At 40.4% G+C, this 21,304-nt stretch overlaps 3 protein-coding genes and 1 long non-coding RNA gene across 9 annotated transcripts; 2 read left to right on the forward strand and 2 right to left on the reverse strand.

Moving 5' to 3' along the window:
- Positions 1 to 669: 669 nt before the first annotated feature.
- Positions 670 to 2,756, reverse strand: LOC122410452 (uncharacterized). Its single transcript, XR_006260942.1, has 3 exons — positions 1,460 to 2,756; positions 1,099 to 1,379; positions 670 to 960 (listed from the first exon to the last, which is right to left on the reverse strand). It is a non-coding gene; the product is annotated as an uncharacterized lncRNA (long non-coding RNA).
- Positions 2,757 to 6,791: 4,035 nt separating this feature from the next.
- On the forward strand, positions 6,792 to 10,049 carry MAGE. 2 transcript variants are annotated; one of them, XM_043418589.1, is made up of 6 exons: positions 6,792 to 7,041; positions 7,319 to 7,785; positions 8,027 to 8,198; positions 8,320 to 8,414; positions 8,485 to 8,616; positions 8,872 to 10,049. In XM_043418589.1, the coding sequence occupies exons 2-6, from the start codon at positions 7,345 to 7,347 to the stop codon at positions 8,938 to 8,940; spliced, it is 909 nt and encodes a 302-aa protein (XP_043274524.1). In that variant the 5' UTR covers positions 6,792 to 7,041; positions 7,319 to 7,344; the 3' UTR covers positions 8,941 to 10,049. The 2 variants fall into 2 exon arrangements, with proteins under 2 accessions (XP_043274524.1, XP_043274523.1); XM_043418588.1 differs by having other exon boundaries at positions 7,338 to 7,785.
- A 371-nt stretch (positions 10,050 to 10,420) lies between these two features.
- Positions 10,421 to 17,148, forward strand: Slob (Slowpoke binding protein). Of its 5 annotated transcripts, none has more exons than XM_043418581.1 (8): positions 10,421 to 10,924; positions 12,017 to 12,502; positions 14,653 to 14,822; positions 15,148 to 15,413; positions 15,527 to 15,821; positions 15,892 to 16,109; positions 16,192 to 16,265; positions 16,754 to 17,148. In XM_043418581.1, exons 2-8 carry the CDS (start codon positions 12,018 to 12,020, stop codon positions 16,866 to 16,868), a joined length of 1,623 nt encoding a protein of 540 aa, XP_043274516.1. In that variant the 5' UTR covers positions 10,421 to 10,924; position 12,017; the 3' UTR covers positions 16,869 to 17,148. The 5 variants fall into 5 exon arrangements, with proteins under 5 accessions (XP_043274516.1, XP_043274518.1, XP_043274517.1 ...); XM_043418583.1 differs by having other exon boundaries at positions 10,436 to 10,924; positions 12,113 to 12,502; XM_043418582.1 differs by lacking the exon at positions 10,421 to 10,924 and adding an exon at positions 16,415 to 16,461 and having other exon boundaries at positions 10,947 to 12,502.
- On the reverse strand, positions 17,144 to 21,081 carry Caf1-55 (chromatin assembly factor 1 p55 subunit). The gene is made up of 5 exons (XM_043418585.1): positions 20,898 to 21,081; positions 19,519 to 20,017; positions 18,859 to 19,116; positions 18,442 to 18,769; positions 17,144 to 18,074 (listed from the first exon to the last, which is right to left on the reverse strand). Exons 1-5 carry the CDS (start codon positions 20,914 to 20,916, stop codon positions 17,895 to 17,897), a joined length of 1,284 nt encoding a protein of 427 aa, XP_043274520.1. The 5' UTR covers positions 20,917 to 21,081; the 3' UTR covers positions 17,144 to 17,894.
- Positions 21,082 to 21,304: the final 223 nt, after the last annotated feature.

Below are 21,304 nucleotides of genomic sequence, written 5' to 3' on the forward strand. Positions count from 1 at the left end.
GTGACTAAATCGTTTGGAAGGATTTTGTGGTTGGTTGAAAGGATATCATTCGATGTGAACCTGATGCCTTGATGGACCATCGCAAACAGGAGGCACAACGACGAATAAAGGATGGAAAAGGGAGAGAGGCGAGAGACTAAGGTGTGTAGCGGCACGGCCATAAAGCAAGATTAATGAGGCGAAATGCACTTTGGTACGAAGAACAGCGAGAGAGAAAGAAGGAGGAAGGGAAAGAGAGAAGGTGAAACAAGAAGACCGCCAGTCGAAGGTTGGAGGTCTCAACGTCTGTTAGCTGGAACTAGTCGGTGTAGCAATGGTCTAGAACACGATATGGGTACGACCCGTTGGCGCCAGCAGTTGACTGACCAGTCTATCCTTCTTCTCCGATGTTCTCCTTTTTTATTGTTCGTCTTACGGCACGATCCCATAGATGATTCTTCGCAGCATCTCGGAACGTTTCTCCCACTATTATTGCCGTGAACCGGTCGCGCTATGAAAGCGTGTAAAGCTCGGGTTTATTTATCTCCCGGGAGCCTGGTGAGGACCTCTTGCGAAGCAAGAGGAGAGGTAAAGGGAATAAAAGAAACAACGAAACGCTTCTAGCACCCGGGTCCAATAGGTTGAATTCGAGGGGCGCGTACAGGTTCACGCATATACTTTTATGTATGGATCTTGTAGCATATAACTTTATATATTATACATAAGATCGTTTGTTTGAGGCCCTTGGAACGAAACCTCAGAGATCCCTTGGCACCGGCGCCCAGCCGAGGATCAGGTGAAGAAAAGACTCCGCGAATTTCTCTACCTGCTCCCTAAACGTGTTCTCTATCCTTGGGCTGTTGTTTTTTTCTCGACACTGCCGCGCTAGCACCTTTGTTTCGAGCGATAAATAAAGCCAGAAGGAAGAGAGGAAGGAAGAGATAATGAAACGGGACATTGTCGATTCGTTCCCAATGCAACCTGAAGATAAAAATCAGTGACTCCGACACCAACGAATCCGCATTAAAGCAAAACAACCAAAGATCTATCTTGTCTCCAAAATTGGTAGTGTATTCGGTAGGAGGGAAAAACGGCTCGAAAACGCCTTGATCCACAAACCTTTGATGCACCTCCAAGGACGAACACTCGGCGACGGAACGTGGAGGAAGTCTCAGGATCGCCCCAGGTAGCAATCGTAGCAATTTCGTCGTCGTCTTCGTCGTCTCCGTGGTCGTCGCTGGGAACAGGTGCGTCGGATCATCTCTCGGTTGCCCGGCCGGGCTTCTTTTTCCTTTTTTTATCTCGTGATGTCCTCCGCCGGTTTCAGGAATGCCACATCCATTATACCGTTTGGGGGGTGATTATACGTGTCTGCTACAGCTTTCGTGAGATCGGGTGTGCTATAAAACGAGAAAGAGAGCGAATGAGAAACGGAGAGAGAGAGAGAGAGAGAGGAGAAATCTGATCGTGCGACACCTACCGTATAGCGTGGTCGTAAGAGAACCAACACTATATCCAGGGAGACGTGTCATCGAGTGTTCGATGCAAAAATAAAAAAGTGAAGGAAAAAACTTTATATTCCAGGGGCAGGGCCGCAGATCGCCTCTTCTCGCGAGCGACCCCAGCAGGTGCAACGAATGATTGAGTTTACCTGCGCCAACTACTATGGACCACTTATCCTCAAATAGACCAACAAAATTTGTCAATATGTGGGTATCATTGGCAGCAATCGTGGCCGTTCATCAGAATGACTTTGCAATTGCATTCTACAACTGCCCAAGCCACTCTCACACACACTCGCACATTGAACGCTAATAAAATCGATCGTGGCTCGATCAGACCTCATTCCACTATGGGGATGCGTCCGCGGTTGAATCAGAAGAGTTCGTACAGAATCAGCTCCCCCATCCAAACGAGTTACGTGCAAATGTATACCAGTTGGGCTCTTGCCATTTACAGACCGATACCTATATCCGCATGGATGTACGTGTATGCAGATATAGGAATACAAGCAGGGCAGGTTAGGCTGCGGCGTGGGTATATTGTGCAGAGTGTGAGAAGGCAACAGCAAGACAGGCGGACGGACACGATCCGGACGAACGAGGATGAATTAGGTGCCGCCCAAACCACAACGCACCGGTTCACCCTGGTCCTGGTTACTCCGAGTCTATACTCTCCCTTTCTTCTCTTCCCTATCACTCCCCCACTGGCTGCTCTCTCACTCTCATATCTCTCTGGCCAAACGCGAATGGCAAATGGCGGGTGACAAGGCATCGGCATCTGCGCTTAATTAATGCACCACCAGAAATGGAAGGAAGGAGAGGAAGAGGCGGAGGATCCAGGACATCGTGCAGTTCTGCTGTGTGTGTTGCACTGCAACGGGCTCCCGGGATCTGGCGTGAGAGCAGTTCGCTCCTCGTGAGACTCGCCCAAGTCTCCATCCTCTCACTCCCCCTCTCTTTAATTCTATAACACAATTTCACTGCTAGGATTGAACCTATACGCGTACACACAGCGACAGTGCGGCGCCGGGTCCCCCAGTCCGTCACATCTCCTTCTACATCGCTTCAGATCCCCCGGCGTATCCGCGTAGGTGCGCGAATGTCCGGCTTCAAGCTTCTCGGAGGATTACCTCGATGAGCTCATGCTTACGAACGTTCGTCACTCAGCCACTGCCAACTTCTGGTGCTACATTCGACGTTTGGCTACTGGGCTCCTCCCAAAAAACGATCTTTGACATTCGAAGCGATGCCGCTTGCACAAATTGACGGGTCGGTGTCAACCCTGATCAACTTTTCGTGCTCTTTGGCCAGCTTTTATAAAGAATTACAAAAAGTTTCGAGCTTTCAACCGACGTTGCAATCACTCGACAAAAGTTCCTGAAAAGTTGCTTTTGTTTCCAATCATATTTAACGAGCTCGATGTAACAGTAACTCCTTCCAATCCCAGATTCAATACACGCAACGCAGAACCGAGTCAACATGAGGGGAGACGAGACAGGGTTTGCAAGATCCTTTGGAATACGTATAACGAAGGTAATCATGGCTGAGCATGGAAAAAAAGAAGAAAAAAAAATCGAGAGCAAGAATATCATAATATGCCACTAATATAACTCTCGATGGAATATGCCGTACGCCGTACACCACATTATAGCATCTCGTGAGAAGGTATTCGGAGAGGAGAAGCCGCGAGTAATTCTCTGATCCTTCGGGGCATACCGCGTGCCGGGCGCAGCTTGTCATTACGCTGGAGTCGGTTAGTAGAACGTGATAATATGCCCCCGCAACAGGTGTATCGACACTTGGAAGTTTCTCTTGATGTCTTTCTTTCTCTTTCATTTCATATAATCTTCATTCCTATTTTCATCCTCTTCCATTATGATTCTACTTTAATTCCTGTTAAATTTCCAGGTTTTATGAATTTTCACGTTTCCTGTATGCGAGTGTCCGCACGTTTTCTCAGCGTCGATTCGTTTCAAAAGCCATTGATTCATTACGGCTAATCGATCGAATCGTCTTTCTTCCCATTCAAATGTCTTCAGCTGCCACAGCTTTTAATAACACTCATTAAAATGATGACTGTTTTCTTCGCTTCCACGCGGCCTCCATTCAACTCAGAACTCGCATATTCATCTATGTCTCAATCAAACGCTTTGCCATGTCGTGAGAATAGAGCCATAAAGAAAAATGCAAATATCGATATGCGTTACACGCCCGGGGCGCAGGCAACTCGTGCTCACATTTTCTCCAATGATTTTGCTACCGATGTGACCAATCTATACGCACAAGCAAGATAAAATCACATGTACCAACACAGCAAATGCTTTACAGTTTGATTGAAATATTCTCAATGACGGACCTGGACGCAGAAATAGCGAGGATTCGAGTCTCTACTCGGATGTTCCAATAATATCAGCAAAATCTAAAGCAGAGAAACAGAAAAGACGACAATTTTGTTAATTTGCTTCGAAAGATTAATTAGTTTTGAAAGAACTTATTTTATGGTACCGACAGGCTTAATTTTCAGGCATTTTTTAATTGACCATTTTTTAATCCATTTATGGATATTTTCGTTTGACTCGATCTCGTTCGTATGTTTGAAACTGGATTGCGAGGAGCAGTGCTTGCGAAAGAAATAAATAAAAAGATATTCAATGTAATAATGAAGTCCGAAGTTTCTTGAGCAGCAGTGTGTTAGTGCGTATGAAGCTCGAATACGCAATCGTTGAGCTCGCGATAATAATGATGATGATGACGATGAAGAAATGGAGCGCGGAGCGTTGAAGCCGAAATCTTGGGGCGTCGATTCGGATCCCCCCCCTCATTCGAATGATCTTGAGTGCAACCCGTAATTAGGCAATTATTTATTACCCTATCGTGTGGGCCGAGCCCCCGGTACGTCTCTCGTTATCCAGTCGTTCATTCTCACCGAAAGAGTCACACGAAGGTGCTGGAAAGAGAGAGAGAGAGAGAGAGAGAGCAAGGGAGTTGAGAAGGGAGATAAAATGCGCTGGCTCTTGGTCGTCCTCGCAGATGCGCGGACTCGACGTCACAGGGGCAAATTGGTACTCGATTCGCAGTGTTCATCGAGGATTCTTCTCTGCTTTTACCTCCGTCGTATCCTCTTCTGCCCTTTATCTTGCTCATTTTTTACCTTTTGCATCCCTCCATCGATCTTCACCATCCTCTTTTATCCTTTTTTCGTCTCCTTCCTCACGCGACCCAACTTCTTCTCACTTATCTGCACTCTTCGCCCTCGATGCGAACAACAATACCCAACGAGATAAGCCTAACGGCCCATTGTTTCGCCCAGCGGTGCGAGACTCTTGAGATTTCCTCAGTGCAGTCCGCAGACTCCGATGCAACAATCTTGCATTTCTTGTCCTCCTTCTTCTACTTATTTTTATTCTTCTTCGAGGAGAAGATTCGTCCGCAAGTTCGACTCGAAGGAATCGAATTGTTGGAGGGAACAAATGCTAGTGCTATTTTCCATCCTCGGATATTAACTTCCAAACGAGGAAGCGTTTGACGACACTCGACGATATTATTCTTCATAGCAAAATCGTCGAAACGAAAAATCAAGGTCAGCGATCCGAGTCCTCGCGGTCGATACATTCATCATCCGCTGCTTTTTTTATCCGTGAGAAAAGTTGCAACATCGCGCTATCCCCCGAAAGTAGAACACGAAAAGTCCTTGATCGCGAGCACCGCTCGCCTCCCGTCCACGAGAACGACTTTTCGAAGCATCCACGTGAACACGTTCCAAGAGACTCGACGAAAATTTGGCTGTAATGACAAAAGACGAACTGTAGCGAGAGGGCGAGTCAAAAAACGGAAGAATAGTAGGTGAGAGAATAGACCACCGCAAGAGAAGACGAACGAGTCGAAGGTGGCTCTATTGTCGCCCGCGCGTCCCAATGGAATTAGCTTCACGGAGTGTTGGAATGAGACAAGAGAGATGATCTTGCACGAGAGGAGAGGAGCAGAGAGAGAGAGAGAGAGAGAGAGTGACGTTGGCGCCGATCGGACTGCAGGCAGACGGCCAGACAGGTGCAGCCGTCGTCATCCGAGATCCCGCGAGACTTTGTTTCTTTTCTCTCTTTTTCTCTCTACTTTTTTCTCTCGTGCTACAGAGACTGCGGATCTCGAGTAGACGAGAACAGTCAAGAAATCGAACGGCCGAGTAAAATCGGGAAAAAAAACTTTGAAGCGTGTGCATATGACGTGGAGAAAAAATGTTGCTTGTCTTTCACTGCATGTTAATTTCGTTCTGATACGTACCTTCGTAAAAATTCTGAATTGATCACACCTTCACTGGATGCCTGAAGTGTTTTTTTCCGAACAGAATTCACGCAGTGGTATCAAAAATCACCTCAATTTTCTCTCATAAAATGTTCAGAGGTGTGCGATTTTGAGGTTAAATTGTGTAGCATTCTCCTCGCGATAACGCAGACACGACGAAGTCGCATTCAGTGAAAATTCAATGACAAAATGTACGAATCGTCGTAAAGTTTCGAAAAATTGAAGTTAAAACTTACGATAATAATCATTCAAGTAAAACTTCAGGATTGATTAATCAACTTAAAAATGTTCAATAATAAAAACATGGATGATGACTATTTTAAGGTTATACTAAGCGAGGTGCAGTAACGGTTGCTGCTTTTACGGAAAAAAATATGTAAGAGAAAAATAACTCTTGGTCTAAATGACACGCGGAAATGTGCGACTCCCTGCCCACTACCAAAACGCTATATTTATCTTGTCGAGGGACACAACACGTTGCATGGTGGGCGAGTTATTCTCTGGCCAACACGCCGCAATAATAATACGATTGTTACCTGTTCTGTAAATTTGTAATCGCGTTTGTTTTTTTGGAGCCTCATCATTTTTGAAGGGATTGACCAATATATGATTGGTTGAAAGATTTGTACATTTGGATCGTCATTGAATAACGTGTCATTCAAATGTCGTGAATCTTACTGCCGAATAAAACGTGAAACTTCCGTAATCAGAAGCATTTTTTTCTAATTATGATTTATTTTTCTTGGAATTATTGCGGTTGAACACTCGCGTCATTTAACTCAGGTTTGCTCTATAGATATATAAGACAATTTTCTTACCGGCTCTTGATGAACACACTGACAGCACCATCTTTGGCCGCGACATAATTTCTCACTGGATAAATATAGATCGATTGAGTGGAATTATTCAAGCGTTGATTTTTCTCACCGACCGTGCAACGGGTTGCTTGTTAGTCGCATAAAACGCCGCAGCGCTGTCAGCCAAAACACAACGCGCGGTTGCCCGCTCTACGCTTTCGAAAATACGCAGAAAAACACTCAACCCCAACCGCTCAGTTCGAGTATTTTTCTAAAAACATTTTGTTCAGCTTTCGTGGATTATCATACATTATTACTGCATATAACAATAAATTAACCGATTGTAATATCTTTATCCATGTTAATTAATCGTACTAGGAATGAATGAATTAATTAACTAACTAATCGTTCGTGGAAGCCTGTTTCGGAAATCGAAAAATAAATAAATAACCCGCTACAACACAGTACGTATATACTCCATTCTCACGTGGCAAAAACTCTCAGATCTTCATTTTCAATCATCAGAACATTGTTAGCTTCTCTTGAATCTCCAAGCATGCATTAGTAAAATTAAGACTTTTGTAACCTCAAAACTACAGTTTCAAAGATCATTCGCATATCTGGAAGATCTTGAATATTTTTATTTGATTTTTGGAAAAAATAATTTTTCCAAATATTTCATTCCATTCCCTCCAGTAACCTAAGATGATTGGTTACTAATGAAAGAATTCCTTGAATCAGTTTCTATTATTTCCGATAGTATCACAATGTCTCAACGATCAAGACGTCAGACCGCTTCGCAGCGGCCCCAGCGCTATGCTGATCATGAAGTGGAAGAAGTTGAAGTTTCTCAAAGTTCACAACATCGTTCCGAAAAGAATTCAACAAGAAATAGAAACTCTCAGCTGCATCGAAGTTCTCAAATGCCACAAAGTTCTCAGAGACCTTCAACGTCACAAGCATCGCAAAGCGTGAGAACTATGGATGAATCAGCATTTAATCTTACACAAGGAACTCAAAGAACAAAGCTTCCACCACTTCCCATGGAAGAAGAAAACATTTTAATCGGCAAAGTCATCAAGTATATGTTACTCATGGATCGAGACAAAGTACCCATTCAACGAGCCAATATCATCAAATATGCTTTGCCTAATCATGTTAAATACTACAAGTCTCTCATGCCCAAAGTTCAATCAAAATTGAAAGAGGTAAAACACATTGAGATCACTGGAAAAAATTGCATATTTTTCTCAGACTCGTAAATTCAACATTTTTAACGTGGAATTTAGAAAATTCAGACTCCACGAGCAGTACAAAATATTCTTTCGTACAAAACGCATGAGAGCTTCTCTAGAATATAAGCTCAAAAAATTCTACAAAGTAACTACGATTGTATTTTCAACACCCTATTAACGAAATCTCTTCCACATATAAATTCTTTGAGGAAAGGTATTTGGCTACAATCTCGTGGAATTGGAAGGAGCCAAATGGATTCTTACCAATGATCTGGAAAATGTTGGAGATTGCCTTGAATTTTCGACCGAAGAGCGAGCTGAAATGGTGCTTTTGTTTATCCTACTTGCGCATATTTTCATGTCGCCTGAAACAGAATGCACGGCTGGTACAAAAAGTTTTTAAAACCATAAGAAGTTCCCAGTAAAGAGATTCTTCTCGTTTGATCAAAATATAAGAATTTTATCACATTTTATTCACAAGTCGTCGTGACTTTTTCTTAATTCCAGAGGATATACATGAGCTGCTCAAGGGACTGGAGATTGTCGAAGACAATAATTATTTCCACGACTACTTCGGTGACGTAAAACATTTGTTAAACGAAGTGAGTTTGGAAAATCCTATTTTACTTTATATTGCAGAATATTCGATCAACATTTTAATATTGTCCGCAGAAATTTGTAAAACAAGGCTATTTGGAACGTGGGGAAGTTCCTAATTCGGATCCACCGATCGTACAATATAAGTGGGGAGTTCGAGCAAAAAATGAGCTTTCACTACGATGCATATTGGAATTCATATCGAAGGTGATAACAAAAAAAACTGATCAATTTATAATTAATGTATGAAACCCACTGATTATTTTTCGTTCAATATTCCTCGCCTCTGAAGAATACAAAAATCCCGACTGTTTAAATCGATTGTACAACAAAAGTTGGATCGTATTATTTCTTCGCGGCAGTATAAGCCTGAAGATTTTGCTGATTGAGTTCATGCTCCACTTCGCCTAACGGTATTCGAGTCTCTGAACCATCGATTTATGAATTTTTTCAAACTTGCAGATTTTCAACGAACGATCATTGGAGTCATGGCCAGTGCAGTTCCAAATGATGAAAGCGAGCGAGGCTTAAGCACGATGAAGAAAACGCTAGTCGAAAAATCCTAATTATAAGAAAAACACGCAAAGCTACCTAACGATTAAAATGTTATTTCACCTCCACGAGGCTCGTGATCGTCAGTATCGATAACCTCCGAACATAAAAAAGTTTCGTTGCTGGCTCGAGCGTTCGAATATCGGTGAGGAAAGTGTTACAACAATGCTCAGGATTTGTCCATTATTTTTTTTTATTTTTTCGTTCCTTTTTGTTTTCTGTTTAATCGGCTCCGTAGCTTTTACAATTCCTAAAAGCAGCCATAAAAATGCTTAGTGAGATTAGGTACGAGTGTGGTCTCCGAGTTCACTTCTGGGGTCAGGGATATATCCCGGAGTGTAAACCCGTGGCTGACCTGTGCGTTTCTCCCTGTTGTTCCACTTCGAACGAGCAATGATATCGCGTATCCGTTTCAGACTTATTGTTCGTGATCGAATTAAACGAGCGACTGTAAGGAGAAGAGAAAAATGAAGTATCAGTTTAAGCACGAGAAAAAGTGCGAAAAATCGAATTAAAAAAAAATAAAAATAATTATTTCTTAGAAATAATGATTTTAAGAAAAAATTTCGAGTTTTTTTTACAAATTCTCTCAAAAAAAAAAACAACAGAAGTGGTGGGAACTAAAAAAGTAACGAGTCTCCTTGAACTTTAGATAAGAAAAAATGTAGGCCACTCGCAAAGTTTCGCTCGACTTAATTACGAAATTTCGTGACTTTTTCCAATTATGCCGAGTCACGAATTCGTTGAGACAATTATTATATTTAGGAATTATTCATAGATTCAAGGCGGCAGCTCGGCTTAGGGGACGAATTTGATCACATGCTGTATTAAGGTACTCGACACCCTCTCCGTCTCTATCGAATCCACTCGATTCTAATTGGATTGACGAAATCCTATCCAATAACTGTCTCGACAACTTGAGCTGAACATTCGCAATCGATCAAAACAATAACGCGATTCGAAGCGGATTGATTTTCACTTGTTTTCGTTTCCAATCTAATGAAAATCATATTTTTCCCATTTTCGAATTAATAAACAAAACTGTGAATAAATAATGCACAAACTGAATAAACTCTAGAGAAAAAGGATAGAAACGAGGAAGAATTTACTCTGCCAAAGATTAAAAAAAAATTGAATTTCTCTAAATCAACGAGAAATCGTTAAAAATCCGAGGAGATAGCGGATTATTTCATATTCATGAAGGATAAAATCAGTTGGCACAGGGAAGTCACGTGAGAAATGGGAATAAAGTATGAGGTTTGTAGCGTTATATTTCCGGTAATGGCACTTGAATGTTTAATGAAGGGTAGAATCTCGAATAAAGGGAGCGAGAGAGAGGGGAGGGACGAAGGAGGGAGAATCGCGTGTTGATAATTTGAGCTCGTAGCTGCATAGCCCGTCGGGATTTGTCGCATTGAACCCGAGTGTAGTTCCGGAAGCTTACAAATGAAAAAGAAAGAAGGCGAGAGAGCGAGAGAGAAGGAAATGGTTAAAAGAGGGAGAGAAGCTGTAACTGCATTTATAACGCGATTTGTCGATTCTGCGCGGGCATTCGTAGTGTTCGCAGAGCATTAGTCTTTACAGTCTGTGTTGGACCCGGTCACGGCGCAGCCACCAAACAACCTGCCTGCCCTCCCGCGAATCTGTGTCACGCCGGGGCTATCGCCGGAGGGTTTTCAACCCCGCGTTCTCACGACTCCAGTTCTTATCCACCCTCTCGCCAAACTACACCCCATACGAGCTTGTCACATAATTATTTTTTATTCGTACCTCTCTGGAGTACCTTCGAACAATTCCCGAGTGCAATCGTCGCCGTCCCTTTTTAATGCTGGTCATCAACAAACTCTTTGTTAAACGAATCATTTTGCACCGATGATCCAACATTTTATCACATCGATTCGCGATCGACAATCCTCTTCCCTCATTCGTACTTTTCGTCAACTGTGATTTTTTTATAATTAAGGTAAATTCACCACCAGGGCGATCTTTTAGTTTTCCATTAGCCAGAAATCGTAGTTGACATTCTACGTTGAAAACAAATTTTCTTTTCTTTTCGTTCCCACCGAGTCAGCACCGGGGCTTGGAATATTCTTTGAACGCTTTTCTTGTTTTTCACGCTCCTCGATTCGAGCAGAACAATTTTTACTCGAAACAGACCAAATTTTCATGGGCAATTATCATTTAAATTGATCGAAATTTCCCTGTTTTTTATTGAAAGAGAAAGAATCTTTAGATTTTTTCAAAATCGTGTGCGCGTGTGTTTGTTCAATAATTTGCTCGGCAGAGTGACAAGTTTTCGACAAAGTACGTGAGCAAATCACGAATAATTTATTAACGTTGTGCTTCCACTGTAAAGAACGGTGAAAACGAGAAAAATAATGGCAAAGGAAACTTGACGCTTGACCGCCGTTTGCGGAGGCTATTTTCACGAATTTTTTAAACTCGCGCAATTAGAATTGATTTTTCGATCGTAAAATTTATTTTTTAGCCTCAGTAGGTGTTTAAAAAACTGTAAAATTGAATAATGTCATTATCTCTGCGAATAGAATCATGACGAAAACAAAACACAAGCAGACTTGAAAGAGTTTATAAAAATGCACGATTTCGTAGTCAAAAAAATTCGTTAAAATTCGCCTCCTAAATGAATTCGGAGTCTCGAATTCGTCGAGGTTCGTATACCTGTCGATAGTGCCATAATTATTGGCCCGTCTAAGTTCAATGACCGTTGAAATTTTGACGAAGAAAAGTGTCCACAGAATCTTCCAAGGCGACGATAAAAAAATAGAAAACACTTTGTTTTGAAATGAAATCGTATTGACACTGTGACAAAGCTTTAATAACACTGTCTTGTTCGGCTGATAGACCATAGCTCTCTTCGTATTAGAAACGAACGATAGCGATTTAATTAGAAAAGTGAGTTGTTCTCTGTTCGACAGCATGCTCGATTGATCGTTGAAAATGTCGAAAGGAAGGAAAGCAGAGGGGTAAAAAATAAAAAGAAAAGAGATTGTGGGGGGATGATAAAATGTTTGACAATGTTGTTTCGTTGCAAAAGGATGAGCTTGGTATTTGGCCCGGACAATGATCGGTTCGATGGAACGAGACGGGGGATTTGCGCGAATATACAAAGAGAATCTGCACCGACTTTCAGAAAATTCGGGACCAAGTTAGTCAAGTCTTTCGTGCCGAAAGTACACACGATGTTCAATCTTTATCAAAATATGAATAAGAAGGGCGACGAGGGCGATGGAGGCCGTCGCGAGTCGGACGTCACCGGCCACGACAGATTCTGTCAGGACCGACCAAGGTCACGACGAAAACGAAGAACTTTCTCACGAAGGACACAGAGTGCCATTGAACTCGACTCCGAAGCCATGACCACCGCCAGGGCCATCTTACGCAGAGGACGAAGCGCCAGCATCGAGGACGAGGAGAGCGAAGACGACAAGGGATCACAACTTACCAATAAAATTGACAGCTTGGCCAAAATTCTCTTCAATCGCGTATCTGTCGCTAAAGCTTGCCGGGAAAATGAAACTAGGTATTTATATTTTCATTCGGTTTACGAATTGTCGTTATGAGAGAAAAAAACTTTATTCGAAATTTTCAGTTATTCATCTGTCTCCAAAAATTTGACGTTTTTTTCAACAACATTTTATTTCCCAATCGCTTTTTCGTGAGAATCCATTCTAATAAGATGTTTCGAGCCACCAGTTTAGAAGATTTTGCAAAAACTAGACGAGTCAATGCGATATTCCCAAATTCCCTGAGCCTTTTGACTCCAAATCACAACTGGAATTCAAAAACTGTATTCTACAGAGAGAAATTTCATTCAAGTTTTTTCCACCATTAATTTGACTCTCTAAGAATTCGCCAAATATCTTCTCAACTGTGTTTTCAAATTCGAGTAAATGAATTCAAATTCGTTCAAAGAACGGTGAATTGTTAATTAGCAAAGAAACAAAATTAAGTTGCTAAAAAAGAGAAGCAAAAATGTAATTCACCAAAACCCACAATGTTGGTTTAAGCAATAAAGACTAAATGAGAATCCACTAAAATATTTCATTCGTTTGATTTCTCACTGAGAGAATAAAAGGTGAAATAAAGAATAAAAAATTTGAATGCCAATGAGTAATTCAATACGTCAATAAGCGTGTACTAAAAGAATTTTCAAACATCGCATTGTCAGTTGAAGTATGCATACGTTTTTTCTTTTTTCTCTCTCGTTTTTTTTCTTCTTCATCTGGAATTCTCTTTCCATTATTATTTCCATTGAAACTCGGTATCCACGAGCTCACTCGAAGAGAAACAAAGTATTCATTACGTAGAGTGTGTGCGGTAGTTTTTTTGCTTGTTTTAATGCTTCTATGTGAATAAGAGAGAAAAGTTGAAGGGGAAGCGAGTACGAGCTGAGCTTTTCATCTTGATAGAGTAACTCCGGTAACAAGCGTCACCACTTCACAGAAACAGACTCCTTCTCTTACTCCCTCTCTCTCTTTCTCACCACTCTTCATTGTACTACGATGCTTTATCTCTCACTCGAGTACTTGCTGTGCTAAGCTGAAGCTTAAGAAATGTTCCTACACACACGAACTCGCACAGGCAAATACAAGAGAGAATGTATATGACGAATACGAGAAGGAGAGAGAAAGAGAGAGAGAGAGAGAGGGGGGAAGCATACCTGACTATCGATTGAGGTGAACACACAATTTCCACGTTGCCCCACGACTTTTAAAACCCAACAATAACAATCGAGAAAACGACTATTATTGCTTTTTCATCGATCATAACTCTCACGCTCACGAGGACTTCAGCATTGTTCTTGACTTATTTTCACTCAGTATTGTACTAACGATTATGTGATACGTGCAGAGTGAAATAATGGATAGTCATAGAGAAAGTTCTCAGGAATGGGAATTTCAACCCCTCAAATATCGTCGGGCCATTAAAAGTCGACCTCGAAGGTGGAATCACTGAAAAGATATTGTTTTATGAGTTTTTGGCGTTCGGCCCTGTGCAAATGATTCGAGGAATAAATTTATAATTTTTCAATCTTGACACTTCGAACATGTGCTTTGAAAAATTTGAAAAATTTCGAAGCACTTTTCTGCAGCAGAGAATTTTTCAGCTGTTTTTTCCTTCCCACGAAAAACGAGTCTTCTGAATGTAGTAATTTGTAGTAAAAAAAATGACGCTTCTTCGGTGGCATAAGCCTCTGTAACAGGATAATAAATTAAGACGAGAAACGAAGATGGAAAAGGCAATAATATTGTTATGACTGTTTCTTATTGGATGAAACCTTTGCAGTCATCGAGCAACGTGGAATACGAATGCTTCACCGTGGTATTTTCATTGTCCAATTGAGAAATTATGCTTTTGGCGTCGTTCGAGAAAAAATTATTACGAATTAGGTACATCGAAGAAAAGAGAAAATTCGTCAGATGAAAATCGAAATGAGCAAAATGGGTAATGACGATTCATTAAAATAATGATGAAATTCAATTTTCATGTTTTTTTTTTCATCAACTGGGAGTAACTTTTCGCATCGAATAAATAAGAATTAAAATCTTCCAGTTATTCACTTCGCTGTCAATCTTTAACAGCGTTTTTTGAGCCCTTCCATCTTGTAATATTATGTAAAAAAAAAGTAAAAGAAACGAGGCTAAGCAGGCATTCTCGTGTGTGACGCAGAAATAGGGGACACCAGTACACAGCACTGGGCAACGGACCACCCGCTTGCGAGGACGTCGGCGAATACATGGAAATGGAAAAAAGAACCAGGGATCGTGCACTGTCTATTTGTCAATCTTACATTAAAGTTAAACCTCGTTACAGTCTTATCGAACAACTCAACAATGTGGGTAAGCTAATAAAAACTTCACAACACACTAAGCATGATAGGAATGTATGAATTGAAATGAATAACTCATATTTTGCGACGTTATTCACCTCCGAAAATATTTATCATCGAATAAAAACGAGAAAATAATTGTCGAATTAAAAAATCATGTTTGCGTGGAATACAAGATTGACAGGCGAAATAACAATGCTCGATTCCAGAAAACTAAAAGTTTCAATCAATTTTCCACATCCGTACGTCATTTTTTGTGAAGAATGTGACTGACTGCAAAAATTGTTGAAGAATCTAAAACAAGGGGTATAAACCGTTTGTAAAAACTTGTGCAGGCTCTCGAGTCGACAAATACTGGTTCGCGGTACACGACACAATGTTGAAAACCGACAGACTTTTGACTCTGGTCCCATTGAACAGAAATTGTTCACTAAGCGTTTGTCCAACGACGAGAGACACCCTCAACGATCTTTTCCTGGCTCTTCAGCATCCTTACATTTGTCCAGTTTTGGATCTCGAGTTTATCGATTACAAGGAACAAAATTATGCTATTCTCGTACAGCCGATGAACCAGGGGAGCTTGAAAGATCTTATTTACGGGGTGAGTTTTTCCCTGTATAATATTCGTAGAAATAATGAGAAGGAATTCAGTGAGCCACTGTTTCCAAGCACTTGAATTCAGAATTTTCTTTCTTTTTTGTTTTTTTTTCTCAGATTGAAAGAAATTGTTGGAACGAAGACTGGGGTCAAAAGTACGCAGCCCGTGGAAGAGGTCTCCCGATTCCCCAGATCCAGCAAATGGGTCGACAGATTTTGGAAGCTCTGGTGTTCCTGAAAGATCGTGGTTTCCCAACGGTTACGCATTTGCATTCGGGCAACGTCGTGGTACAAAATGGCGTTGCACGTTTGGCTGGATTGGAAAACTCTCTGCTGGGTTTCACAAGCCGTATACACCCGGTCGTGTCGTCCCGGACGTCCCATGGCGCCACGATCGATAGCATTTGCTTTGGTAAGAAACAAATTAAAGGAAGAATCGAAATGTCAGAGTAACCCTGACAATTTTACTGTTTTTTCTCCAGGCCACATGCTGTTCGAAATGTGCGCTGGCTATGAATTGTGTTCCTTCAAACCTTCTTCGATGCACCTCAACGACCTCAAAATGTATCCTCAGGTCGCAAATCTGATGAATGTGATATTCACCAAAGTCAACGGTCGTTATCCGACCGTGGAAGAGCTTCTACTTCACGATATATTTAGAAATATCGATCTACGAGAAATGCGGAGCGCGCCAGTCACAGTAAGACATCCAAGAGAAAACCATAATGCTCATTTCCTTCCATCAAATCGTTTGGGGATTCACGATTTCGTTTTCGTAACAGATATTTCGTCCAACTTTAACGCCATCCATTATTAATCTGCTCGATGGACTCAAGAGGCACAATTCTGGAAAAAGGTGCAACCGAATTTAGCAAAAATATTCAAACACTTCTATTTTTTGTGGTCGCTCTAGAGCACTGGTTGATTTATGAATCACTTTTCATTAACCCAAGTGCCACGTTGGTTCTTTTTTAATGCACGTTGTTAATTTTGCATGCACAACAGACACGGCCAATCGCCACGATCAAAGTTTCATTGACACCAATATATTGGTAATCACCTTCAACGAAATTCAAAACAGAATCGATACAGCAATTATTTACGAGACTTTAGGAGAATCTTTTCAAAAGATTCGGTCAGTAGAATTTGATGGTTTTTACAATTCTGATAATTTTATGACTCAAGAACTGTTTCGTCTTCTAAAAGGTTTTGTAAAGAAAATAAAACTTCATTTTCAGCTGAGATCGAACATACGAGAGGTTAAAAAATAATTGTTGTATTTATCCTGCCATTAACTGGTTTCGTGATATGATAGAAAATTTGAAACAAATTTCAAATTTACAGGACATCGGAAGTCGACACGGAGGACATGATATCTTTGGAGAGTCCACAAAACGAGCGAGGGGAGGATTCGTTATTAACTGAAATTTACAACGAGCTTTCAAACACAACCGTTTAAAATGGGATCAATTTTTTCTTCCAGAGACAATTAGCTTTAATTCGTACCTTTATTTACTAAGTGCCAAGAAAAAGTAAAGCTATATATATATATGAAGTGGGAACGAGTTGATAAATCAATCGGAATGAGCGCGGGTTGGGAAAGAAGATAAATTGCGAGTAGCAGGTTCCTGCCTAATCACTGAAATTTCACGAATCTTTCACTTTTTCGATAAATAAATCAAATACGCCAATTGTCTATTCATTTTTCTAGCAATAAAACAACACAAAACGATCTTCAACTGCCAATGAATTTGGCGACTTGTTTATTAATTCCACGCCTTAGACTCTTAGAAACAACAGCTCATCCTTCTTCGTTTGATAGTTTTTTTGTTTTCAAATTTTTAGCAAATGATTTTTTTTCGGGTAACCCCTGTCTTCGCTGAACTGTATCGTAAGAAAAAAATGTACAATTACAAATACTTGCGTAGTGAGTAATTGAGAACATTCGAGTGTTATGTTATAATGTCCTATTGTAATTGGAATATCCGATTCAGTCAATATCTTATCCAGACTTAAAACTAAGTAGAAAATATACTCGCAACATCGTAGAGCCACACAATGAAAAACATTCGCATTAACGAATAAACAGCGCAATATATAGACGTAAGATGAGCGATTATACAATCGGGCTAGACTTGCAGTCCGTGGTGACTGTTGAAGCACGCTGATAAATCAACAAAAACTAAAAAAGAAACAAACTATTTTTCAATCGGAGTTGATATTTGCGAGTTTTTTCCTTTCATAACAATTTTGAAAATCTTTTTGTTTGGGTAGCTCATAATCAATTTTAATGACGTATTTGCAAATGATTTTTTGCCATGCGGATGATGCGATCATCGAAATGATGCGTACTTTTATTCTTATCAACCATCTCTTTAGATTTATTTTTCTCGCCTTCTTTTTTAACGTCGATGGCCCGCACTTCTTAGCCGATGGATTTCACAGTCCGGACGAAATATTTAATAAATTATACTTGTTATAGGACTTATGATGCTCCAGCTTCGAGTTCACTCGCTGGTGTGTCCGGCTCCTCGTCGTTGTATATGTTCTCAGCCATTTGCCATACTTGCATAATATTGTCCTCTGACACCGAACATATGACCCAGGGCTCGTTCGGATTCCACGAAAAATCACTTATCTTTGCTGTGTGTCCTCCGTGGATAAACTATAAATGAGAGTTTAAGATACCGACCGATCCGACGTTAGAACTTATGTCGTAAGAGAACCACAATGCATGATCAAATTGATTCAACAGGGAAATAAAACATTCGAAAATGAGAACAGAAACCGAAACCGAAATGAAAACGGTGAAAATGTTTTAGCCTGTTGAAAACTGGCGGTTGATTTCAGTGAAAAAAAAATCACGAGTTCCCTGATACTGTGATAGGGAACGAAAGTAAAATGGACTTAAGGAAATCCTTCAGGAATTTCTCGGTTTTCAATATTTCAAACCACCTGATTAGGGGATGCAGAAGTTTCAATGTAATTTGATCATCCATTGTAATGAAAAATTGAAGCTGGAATGAAAATACCAGTAATTCAGGTGGTCCGTCTTCAGCGTCCTCGGGTGATTGTTCCTCGCCAATTTTGCTCAAATCCCAAACGTGCAGACGTCTGTCGGTGCCACTGCTTGCGAGTATCGTTTCGTTATGGGGCGACCATTGTACCTGGAAAATCTCATCCTTGTGCGACTCGAAAGAGTGCAGCTTGAGCTTCAAATTGCGGAGATCCCACAAGGCGACTGTTTTGTCGGCGCTTCCGGTCGCGAGAATGAATTCGGAATAAGGATTGAAGCTCAAACAATTGACTTCAGCTGTGTGGGCGTCGACGGTGTGGCTGGGTTTGCTCGTGTTGTTACACCTATTGAAAAAAATCAGTTTTCACGTTGTTTATTTCACGAGAAAAAAACAAAGTCGAATGAATAGTCAAAATTTGACTTAAAATCATACCTAGTGTCCCAGATCATCAATTTTTGATCGTCAGCTACAGAACCAAACAGAGATTCATGCAGAAGGTGCCAGGCTACATCCTCGACGACTGCGGTGTGGCCAGTAAAAATTGTCTTCGCGTCGATCACACGATTTTCTTTGGGTGTTGCGTTTATGTCCCAGAGACAGATCGTGTGATCGTCGGAAGCGCTTAACAAGTAACCATTGAGATTTGGATTCCACGAAAGACCATAGCCTTCCTTTTGATGGCCGCGTAACCTTTACGAAAAAAAATCATATTTCACTTCATTTGGTGTTGTAATCAAAATTGATTGAATTAAAGAATTAAAATATCGTTATTTTCATCGATAAGAGTTACTTACAAAGTTACAAATTTAGTAACGTCAGCTAATAAACTCAAGTTTAACAAATTTTGGACAAAGAAAAAAAATTATTTGCAACTTTGCTTTACATTCAGTACAGATTGATTATCTCTGACCCAAATAATCCGTAAACTAGATAGAAGCATTTCATGTTATTTACTGTAAAATGAAATTAAGTGATACAGAAATAACGATTCATCGAGTAAGAACTCAACAAAGATAATCAAGTAAATAAAAAAACTCTTTTTCACACCAAAACTTGCTTGTGTTCAAATATTATTTGGTTCATTTGATGTACCTTAAATCAGGATGGCATTCTCCGTTTGGATCAGGTTTACTAGGATGTTTAGTATAATCAAAAACAAGTACGTCGCTAGAAGGAGTTTTGGTAGCAATGACGCAAGGATTTTGCGGCATATATCTAGCTCTGTTCACTTCTCCCTCATGATTAATCTTAATCTCAATTTCAATTTTTCCGCTGACGGAACCAAAGCCTCCAAATTCGCCTTTTTCGTTGTCATAATGCGAGGCGTCGAATTGGGCATCCTCATTTGGCAATTGAACGCTCGCGATGAGAAGGTGATTCTGTTCGTCGGATGTGTGGGTACCCAGTATCAAACGATGAACGGAATAATCCTTGCCCTCGGGCCTTGTAACGTCAGGTAGCCATTGTGCCGTCAGCGATGGCCATTCCAGAGCATGGGTCATCACAAGGTCGTACAAAAAAGGAGTATTCTTTTTCCATATTTTATACTCCTCGTTGATGACACGCTCCTCAACCGCGTCGTCGAAGGTTTCTAAACAAAATTTAGTTTTTTTTCCAATTATCTATGTTCCATATTCTTACTTATGTTGAATGTTATAATATTAATAATAAATTAATTAAATTATTGGTTATCTGTTAAATTAATGACACAATATTTATTCTTACATTTATTAATATTTTTTTTTTCAATTTTTCAGTTGAGAATTGCAAAACACAACAAAATACTGAAATTTTTACAAAATTCATTAATTATTTAATGACGAAAAATATTGAATAAAATATATTTATCGACTACCTGAGAATCTTTGTTATTGTCATTTTTATGAAATTTTTCATTTATTATATTTTTTCTTTCGGCGGAATATTGATAAAATAGTTAACAATAAAAATTAAACGACTATGCAAAAGTCATGAATTTTCTGGATAAATCTCACCACGTATAATGAAACTGAAAAGTTAGACCATTCATGTTGTGAAAAACAAGAATGGCATATCAAGTTTAGATTTGTAGAAAGATAAAAAAAGTTGAATATTCCGAATAAAAGTATGTGTTCGTAACGTTGAGTTAATTAGCATGTATCGAGGGGATGCCTGGCGCCGGGATTACCGAAATGTCCGTTCGTGGAAATTCGCATATCACTAAAAGCGTGGACGAATCGAAAAACGAAAATTTTCGTAATAAAATCAATCGTTAACGGAAATAGTTTGAATTGAACAAGTCATTATCATAAAGAAAACTAAATAAAATGACGAAAAAAGTGATTACCACAGGAATGTTCAAATTGGGGAGAAAAGTGACGTTGTTTACTGGGCAAAGGAGACGCATCGTGTTCTCACCGAACGTGTGCGAGTTTCGGAACATATACGAACATAGCAATGAAATTAAAGAAGATTAACGAGTAAATTCTTACCACCGTCTTTGTCACCCATTTGTAAACGTTGATCGACTTTTCACAAGTCCCGAAGAACTAAACAATAAAACGTTCTCGTCCTCTACCGCCAAAAGGACTGTGCCCGCCAAAAAGTGCCGCAGCAGCCGTGCACGCAGACAGAACCGGGGGGAGCCGGGAGCAGCCGGGAGCCGGGGAGCCTCACGACGGAAAACCGGCGGCGACGTTACGAATTACATGGGATCGCAGAGTGGGGGTAAAAAAAATACTGAAATTACACCATTTCGATTCTCCATCTTGGCTGATCCGGAAGTCTCGCGTTTTCATTGGTTAATAACAACTTCCGGTCTATTGTCAATTCAGAACCGGAAGTTTATGAAATTCCGTTCAAACAATAAAATTAGACTCAATATAAATCTAATTTCTAG

This window comes from Venturia canescens, chromosome 5, assembly GCF_019457755.1.
Source record: "Venturia canescens isolate UGA chromosome 5, ASM1945775v1, whole genome shotgun sequence".
Taxonomy (NCBI): Eukaryota; Metazoa; Arthropoda; class Insecta; order Hymenoptera; family Ichneumonidae; genus Venturia; species Venturia canescens.

Coding starts and splice junctions, on each gene's coding strand:
- Slob (XM_043418580.1), top strand. CDS start 11,979: ATGATAAAATGTTTGACAATGTTGTTTCGTTGCAAAAGGATGAGCTTG. Junction 15,414..15,526: donor TGAAAGATCTTATTTACGGG/GTGAGTTTTTCC, acceptor TTTTTTTCTCAG/ATTGAAAGAAATTGTTGGAA. Junction 16,110..16,191: donor TGCGGAGCGCGCCAGTCACA/GTAAGACATCCA, acceptor TTTTCGTAACAG/ATATTTCGTCCAACTTTAAC.
- MAGE (XM_043418589.1), top strand. CDS start 7,345: ATGTCTCAACGATCAAGACGTCAGACCGCTTCGCAGCGGCCCCAGCGC. Junction 8,415..8,484: donor TAAAACATTTGTTAAACGAA/GTGAGTTTGGAA, acceptor TATTGTCCGCAG/AAATTTGTAAAACAAGGCTA. Junction 8,617..8,871: donor TATTGGAATTCATATCGAAG/GTGATAACAAAA, acceptor TCAAACTTGCAG/ATTTTCAACGAACGATCATT.
- Caf1-55 (XM_043418585.1), bottom strand. Junction 18,770..18,858: donor TTGATGATCTGGGACACTAG/GTATGATTTTAA, acceptor TTTTTTCAATAG/GTGTAACAACACGAGCAAAC. Junction 18,075..18,441: donor ACGGACCACCTGAATTACTG/GTATTTTCATTC, acceptor TCTCATTTATAG/TTTATCCACGGAGGACACAC.